Genomic DNA, 8203 nt, shown 5'->3' with positions numbered 1-8203 from the left:
TGAGGGAGCTGAAGAAGGCTACAAAATCACAGACTCATTTGTTGGAACTGAATGATATATTTCGTCCAACAGTGTGGATCTTTTTACTTCATGGTATATCTTAGTATTAGATGGCTCACGTTAGTGTTAGCTTATTGTTAGAGCTAGCTACAAAGTTCCAAATTTCAGAGCAGCTCACATCAAGTCCTGTCATCAATTTTGCAACACATCATTATTTTTTTGCCAGGAAATGTAAGAACTTCCTGCTGGACTCGACCTCAGGACGCACATCCTAACCAGGAAATTCCATGTAAACAATCTAATGCGAACCTGGTGAGACAACAATCAGTTTGACACTTTGGTCTGGCTGAGTCTAGCCGTTAGCTCATCAATCCGAAGGGATATAAACCATTTCCCCTAACAGAGGCTGTTCAGGAACCTTATAACAGGTAGGAAACTATTCTAAATTTGCCCCCAAACAAAATCCATTAATCTAAGACGTGCTGCAGATTTAAACGGTAGATTAAAGGGTAAACTAGTTTAATCTATTGGTGACTAATTCACTAGCATCTAATCTTAGTGTGAGTTTTAAACTGCTCATGAAAGTACTCCTTAAATAACATTTTTGTGTTCATGTCAGACACAAAAATAGGTTCTATAAATCTAGCCTATATAGTTATGATCAGTTTCCTAAAAAGTACCATTATTTTATGGAGAACTTTGCTTTTGTTTCCCACTTAGAAACCATGATAGTTTTCAGTTAACGAGATGAAAGAAGGGACTGGAAAGTTACGCGTTTGAATGAATGTGCTTTAATCACAGGGTTAAATATTTAGAGTATTTAAAGGTTTGTTTCTGAGCACCTTAAATTTCAGTTTCCAGTGTAAAAGTGATTAAACTTTTTATTTTTTTACATTAAAGTCTGAAGTTGACAAGTTTGATTCAAGCCACACACAGTCGCAGACGTGTGGGAAACCCAAGGATCGGAAAACCCACTTGAACGAAGTGGAAATCCAGCCAAACCGGACATCATTACCATCCAATGTTTACTGTGCATGTAAATAAAAGCATAAGTTGGGAAAATCTTCTTCTGTGCCGTTCTCTTTCAGTTTTGCCCTCTCCCTTAAAAAAAGAAGCCAGAAAAGTAAATACTTCATGTTTTATTAGTTGTAAAAGAAAGTAATCTTCCTTAATTAGCAAACTGTACATACATAAATAACAATTTTCATTTCATTTTTTTACAGATTCTGTTTAAGCCACGCTGCCATCAGCGCAGATTTAATATGCGGTTATTACAAAGCACACTACATATGTCACAGCTGTCTACTGAAACACTACCAGTGATTGTTTAGCTTTAAGAGTTCACATGCATGCTCAAACAGAAATATAAAAAATAACTGCCTCTCTTCACAGGCATTTTAAATAATAATATACAAGCAATATGTTAAAATCAAGAGCATATGTGACAGTTTTCTGTTAAATACTGGAAAAAAACACGCCTTGGCTTTCGGGGAGAGACATCTGTGGCTGCAGGACTCGGTGCAGTGCTTTAATCAGTGCTAAAAATTCAGTTTTTAACTTTTAAATCATGTGAGGACTTCATTCCCAACGTCAGGCAGATTATATATAAAAAAAACCTAAGCTACAAGTCATCCTTCAGAAGCTTTTTCAGTTTCAGTCTTTTTCTCGTCTGAGCAGATCTTCAGATGTGTCATTCTGGAATGAAACTCTTCACACCAACGAGTGTGAATGATTGCTACCCAAACTGCACATCTACAGTCTACACCTACAGCTCCCCTACAGTGGCGGCGGGGCTTTAGCTTAATCGATGCTAACATAATATTAGCTGATTGAACACTAAATAAATACTAGCAGCACTGGATGTGGTGGACGAAAAGAACAGCTGACTTTGGCTCCCAACATTGATTTATATAAATAGTGCTTTCTTTCTTTTTTTCCAGAAACCTGAAAAATATACAGATTTAAGTTAAAACAACAAATATTTGGACTGAGGTGGAGCGATCTAGCGAATGAGGCCTGCGTGTTAAAGGGCTGGGGTGATTTCAGGAGAGCGGGTGAGAAAAGTCATCATACTACGCTCCCTAGCAAGAGAGGAGTGTCCTGCTCAAGGGCACAAGGTGAGGAGGAAACATTCACAGGAGTCGAAGGAGTTCTTGGCAAAAAAAAAAAAAAAGCAGGAGAGTGTCGCTCCTCATATGGGCGGAGGTCCGTTGGTGTAGCGCAGCATCGGATGGAAGGAGCGGGCAAAGTTGTTGGCGTGGTGGCAGCTGTAGTCCTCCTCCGTCATTGGAACCAGGCAAGCCAGGCCGATGAGGAGTAAGAGGAGCAACTGGAGAGGGAGGGCGGCCCTGAAGACCCGAAGCAGGAAGGACCGGCTCTTTGGGGAGGAGGTGGAAGAGGAGGACGATGAGGAGACGCCATCGGGAAGGTCAGAACGGGAGGAAACGCAGCCAGCGGCGCCTGGAGATCTGCTCCGGCTGCAGGAAGACCCAAACAAAAAGTCAAACACAGAAGACCTCCTCAGCTCGCAAATGTTTACACAAACAATACAAATACCACTTGTCTAAAATATTCTGTCAATAAAGCGGATAGAATCGAATCACGTCACATTTAAACACACACACACACACACACACACACACACACACACACACACACACACACACACACACACACACACACACGTACAACAAAGAGATATGACCATGAGTATTCAAAGATAGTGGGCTCTGAGTCTCTGGAGGGTGTGTGTGTGTGTGTGTGGGTGGGTGGACACGGGCTCTGGAGCACACTATGTGAGAGTTCAATGCCACGTATCATTCCAAACAGAAAAAAGGAGAAATGCCAAAAAGCTCTCTGGAGCTTTCCACAGTTCGAGCCAAGTTTAACTGGGAGGAACGTTTTGTTCTTTAGTGCAATTCCTCCTCATGGAGGGTCAAACACACTCACGTCCCTCAGCTCATTTAGTTGTCCTCCTCCCTGCAGCTGAGAGGAGGCACGTGTGCACCGTGTTGACACCTCCTGCTATCCCTGCAGACCGCTGGATCAGATCTACACATGTGATGTTTGGTTTAGAGCTTTTGTAGCTGCATGGATTCATGTCTTCAGAAAGTCTGTATGTGATTTACAAAAACAAATGCGAGACACGATGGGAGAGTCGGAGGTTCAGTGTGGAGTCCAACAGGAGAGAGTGGGAGTGGATGTAGCAGGAAACCCGGTAGGAGCTAAAGCACCGCATCCTGCTGCAGAACTATGAAGAGAATGAAACAGGAAGGAAACATGGGAGAGAAAAGCACAACTCAAGACTCTGCACCGGAGTGGGCGCCATCTGGTGGGTGAAGAGAGAACTACAAGGGGGAATAACAGGATGATGAAGCAAATATTCCAGCAGGACAGTTGGAAAGCAGCAAAGCAGAAACAAGCAGGAAGTAAAAGGAAAAGGAACTGCCTGATTCAGACGAGTCCGTACTCATTTAAGAGCTGATCAAACAGACTCTAGAGTAAAAGGGACGATCATGGAACACCGGGTTAGGAAGCTACAAAGGATTTAATCATCTGAATGATGTTCATGCCATCTGATTGTGTTTAGACTAAAGTGTTAGCTTTGGTTCCATCATCGACCCGTGTTTCTAGAGTCCAGGAGGGAGGTACCTGTGGCGCGGGCCGCTCTCAGGGTGTCCTGGGTAGGCCTGACTACTTTTGCCTCGGGGCTGAACCACGCAATGAGCAGGGAGGGGTAAAAGAAAGAAAAGAATGTTTCAGTCAAGGGCAAATAAAGGCAAAGCCTTAGATGAAATAATAATTTAAAAACAACATAAAAAAGCCATAACATCGCTAGAGAAAGAATCATCAGTGACCAAAGAGCAGCAACATAATTCATGATGGTGATTGGATTTCTGAACCAAGAAATCTGGCTTCTCAAGGCAAAGAAATGTGAAAAAACAAAACTCAGAAAATTAGCACTAAAACAAGTATTTAAGGTAAAGTTGGAGAACTTCATTTAACTTTACAGAAAAACAGGAAGCCAGGTTTTCTTGTCATTTTTAGCAGCCTTATGGGGCTCTCATACAAAGGGAGGTGGGAGCAGTGGCGTCTCTGCATTTGGGACCATGGGGGCCGGGCCCCAGCAGATGTTGCTGTGGAGCTCTATGCTTGCTTAAAATAATAAGTGGAAAACAATTGTTCATTTCAGAAACACAAAGTATAAAAACCCATTCTGCTACCCAGAAGATTCCGTTATGTTAGTGTATCTACCTCTCACACATCAGAGATGTGAGCGTTTTTTAAATACTGAACGTCTGTGGGGTAAAAACCACACAACCTCAAGCTCCGTTCATCCAGTTAAATAACTGGAACAGCAAAGTGATGTTAGGTTTAAGTTCTGTGGTATAGCAGTGTTGGTTAGCTTGTTAGCTAACAAATATGACTGCAGTAGATTTTATAATGAAGACTAACTTCTTACAATTTAGAATTAAAATAATCAGAATGTTGGATTGAAAGGGATATTCCACCCCTAAGTGAAGTTAAGTCTGTGGCCACAGAGTTAGCTGCTGGAAGGCACAAGGACATGACGCAGTGGCCTGCACCTACTACTTTAAATTTATACTGATAGATTTAACCCTCCCACTGTCTTTATGGGTGACCCCGCGAGAAAATGGATCCATGTGGCAGGGGTGAGGTGGTGCTCACTCCTCACCCCTGCCACATGGACCTCAAGGGATAAACCATCAACCCTGCTCAATGGTCAACTTTCCCCGCAGGGTCACACCCATTAGGAGAGTGGGATGGTTAATTAAGATTGATTTGATTACATTTCTGATGCTTTCCTGCACTCACAAACTGATATTTCTATATTTTTAAAGTGATAACTTTTCAAAATATAATTAAATTGGTCAATTGAGCTTCTAAAAGCACAATTTGAATGGATTTGTGTTATTTAACACCACGTGGTATCCCTTAGAGGATTCAGAAATACCTTTATTTGAGTTTGCTTAACTTGTTAAATAAGAACAATCAAATAATTTCTGCTCAACATAAAGAATAAATGAAATATTTAACAGAATAAATCCATTATTACATCAGTCTGGAGTGTCAGATACATTTAAACCTTGTTGCATGCATCAGGAAAACATCTGGAGACGTGAAGTCCAAGGTCGGCCTTTCTTTATCAACAGCATATTTGACTAAGTAACTTATTTTGGTACAACAGCTGGTCCACCAACATGCCTCTGGTGATTTGTGTCTGATGCAAAGACATAAAAGATTTTTTTTACTCTTGTTACTGACATGCTGTGTCCCTTTTATCATGCCAGAGACGCCACTGGGTGAGGAGGGGGGGGGGGGGGGGGGCTGCAGAGCAGTTATTTGGATGTTCATGTTAGCAGAGCAATTGGATAAGGGAAAAAGATAGTAAAAACAAATCATTACCAGTGGTTTGTGGCTTTGGATGGTCTTCTCTGCCCTGGAATTAGCAGATCCGCAGATTCCAAATTTTCCAGCAGGTCCTGGTAAAGAATCCTGAACATGGAGGATAAGAGTTTTGCTAACAGTCTGTTAACAGGAGACGTTCTACTCAAAGAGACAGTCAGTCTGCATTCCTCTGACCTGTGGTGGGTCCATAACCTCCAGTCTCCTCTCCAGCCCCTCCAGGTCTGAGCTCACCTCCCTCTGGAGCAGTCTCAGCCTGTTCCAGATCACATGAACCTTCTCCCGAGCCTCCAGACACTCGCCACCCTGAGCCTGGCTCTGCTCTGACGCCTGCAGGCTCTGAGGTCTGGTGTTGACCAGCAGCTGGGCCGACAGCTCCTGAAGGGAAGAAACCTTCTGCTGCGAGTCTAGCAGCTCACGTTTGATTTGCTGCCAGAGGACGAAGCAGAGGGAGGATTCGCTTATGGAGGGTTTACTTTAGCAAATTATTAGCTTGCAATAAGAGAAACATACTGTCAGGGTTTTGAGATGTCTCCGTAATGTTTCCCGATCGGCTCCGAGAGGGACGGGCACCACCTCGTTCCTCCTGCGGTCGATGTTCTCCAACCACAGCAGCAGACCGTGACTCATCTCATGAAACTCCTGAAGAATAAAAAAGGAGAACTAGTTTTAATAATAGTCATTTATTTGGAGAAGTTACATTTTTCATATCAGAGTGTTTTGGTACCTGGCACTGCATCAGCGCCCTCTGCAGCTCCTCCCTCCAGTCCTCCAGCGAGGAACCGAGTCGATCCCAGCGAGAGTTCATCTCCTTTAGCTGGTCCCTGAGCTCCCAGGCCTCGTCAGACTCCGGCTCTGATTGGAGGAAGTCTGCACTGCTCAGGTTTATGGAGAGGACCTCTGATTTGTGAGCATCCACCCCCTTCTGCAGCTCCTGATTGTAGGAGACATTCCTTTATTTGTGACAGTGTGTTTATGGTGATGCTAAACCAAGAGAGACTATCAGAAATTATCTCACATGGATGAAAACAGCAGATGTTTTTATGAAACAGTTATGGCTTGCCTAATGCTAAAAATGTATAAAAATCAGAAGCATGGAAGGACAAATTTGATCAAATGTGATGATGAATTAAAACGGTGGCTCATGTCCAGAGTTCTTCAACCTTTTATGCAACAGATCAGCACAAAACAAACCTTGAGCTTCTTGATTCTCTGCTGGATGGTGTGTATGTTGGTGCTGACATCCAGCCCTCGCAGTCGGCCGAGTTCAGCCTCCGAGTGACCCAGCCAGGCCCTCATGGTCTGCAGATCTGAAATCAGCTGCTGCCATTGATGCAGGTTTTGTCTGTGTCTGTGTTTCTCGCTCAGAGACTGAGCCTGGATCAGCTCCCAGCGCTCAATTACCCCTACATCACACGAAGGAGAAAAAAAGCCTCGAATAAAGAATTTATCAAAAGGAAATAAGGTGTGTGTGTGTGTGCGTGCACGTGTGTGTGCGAGAGAGTGTGAGTGAGTGAGAGTGTGAGTGAGTGAGTGAGTGAGTGAGTGAGTGAGTGAGTGAGTGAGTGAGTGAGAGACCTGTGCTCTGTGTGTCTGTGCTTGTGGGGTTGGTGAGTCCCGGCATGCCGTCCTCGTCTTCAGTCAGCTCTTCTTCTGCTCTCTTCACAGTGTCAATGCTGCCGCGACACTCTCCCATCAGACGCATCTGTGAGGATCAAACCAACTATTTAAATGAAAATTATTATTATTATACAGATCATGCATTTCTGTTGGATCTAATGGGTAAATAAATGGATCCAGAGTGGCTGTGACGTACGTAGCCCATGTACGTGGAGTCGACGTCGGGACTGGAGCGGTTCGTGGCGGCCTCTCTCTGCTGGAGGTGAAAGCGTCCTGCGTCCAGAGCCTGGTCCAGTTGTCTCAGACTGGCCTCCAGCTGACCCGGCTCACCTGGACCACAAGCAAAAGTCGTTTTCACCCGGGGTTCCTGTTTGTGTGCTGCTGATGTAAGGTGATGGGTGAGCATGCGTTAGTGCGACCAACGACCACAAGCACGGGCAGGATGGTGAAAATAAAAATGTTTCACGTTTAAAGCGTTAAAAAGGCGATGATCAAAGCAAATGCTGTGTTATTGTCAGATTCTCATGCAGCTGATTTAAAGGTGGTTTTATTTAGACTAAACATCCGGGTGAACTTTTAAATCAAAACAATAATTAAACAGCAGATGATGGCATGCCCCGCTGACTCATGCTGTTTCGTACCAGAGGAGGATTTCAGTGTGTTCTCAGTCAGTTTAATATAGGCCTCTGGGCTCTCTGGGATAACTACATCTGGGTGGGAAGAAAGACAACATACTAGACTCACATGACGGAATACTACACATGTCTTTAGTGAGCTGGTACTCGTCTAAATAAGCTAAAGTACATTAATTCAACAACGTTCCTACTTAAACAAAAACTCAAATTCATCGATCCTTCAGAGTCAGAATACCTGCTCTGGACATGCACCGACTGATGATTTTCAGCTTTTTTGGCTTAAAAATCTAAATTTTAATCCTGTTTAAGAAATCAGAGGAAAATAATAACAAACAATACAAAATCCATAATAATCTAAATACAATTTTGATTTCTTACACTTAAACAAAAACTAATAATTTTAAAATCAACAAAGTAAATCTAAAAATCAGGAATCGTCTCAGAAAACTACGATCGGTGCATTTCTGACGCTAGTCATCCGTCGTTCAGTCAGACCGACCTGAGAGCACGGTGACAGACGT

General features: G+C 43.3%; 1 protein-coding gene across 10 annotated transcripts in view; it reads right to left on the bottom strand.

The window, feature by feature from the left end:
- Positions 1–2159: 2159 nt before the first annotated feature.
- Positions 2160–8203, bottom strand: part of syne1a (spectrin repeat containing, nuclear envelope 1a) — a 138191-nt gene continuing 132147 nt past the window's right edge. For 8 of the 10 annotated variants that reach the window (XM_054747909.2, XM_054747906.2, XM_054747913.2 and 5 more), the window contains 11 exons: positions 8182–8203; positions 7689–7757; positions 7244–7377; positions 7006–7132; positions 6622–6833; positions 6155–6361; positions 5941–6069; positions 5605–5856; positions 5428–5517; positions 3652–3710; positions 2160–2477 (listed from right to left, as the gene is read on the bottom strand). The exon at positions 8182–8203 is cut by the window's right edge and continues 285 nt beyond it. In XM_054747909.2, the coding sequence (XP_054603884.2) occupies positions 2192–2477; positions 3652–3710; positions 5428–5517; positions 5605–5856; positions 5941–6069; positions 6155–6361; positions 6622–6833; positions 7006–7132; positions 7244–7377; positions 7689–7757; positions 8182–8203 (1587 nt within the window). In that variant the 3' untranslated portion in view covers positions 2160–2191. The remainder of the gene's footprint in view (positions 2478–3651; positions 3711–5427; positions 5518–5604; positions 5857–5940; positions 6070–6154; positions 6362–6621; positions 6834–7005; positions 7133–7243; positions 7378–7688; positions 7758–8181) is intronic. The other 2 variants (XM_054747916.2, XM_054747912.2) reach the window with 2 other exon arrangements.

This window comes from Nothobranchius furzeri, chromosome 2 (genome assembly GCF_043380555.1).
Source record: "Nothobranchius furzeri strain GRZ-AD chromosome 2, NfurGRZ-RIMD1, whole genome shotgun sequence".
NCBI lineage: Eukaryota > Metazoa > Chordata > Actinopteri > Cyprinodontiformes > Nothobranchiidae > Nothobranchius > Nothobranchius furzeri.
The sequence above is the reverse complement of the archived record's forward strand: the minus strand, read 5'-3'. Positions and strand labels throughout refer to the sequence as shown.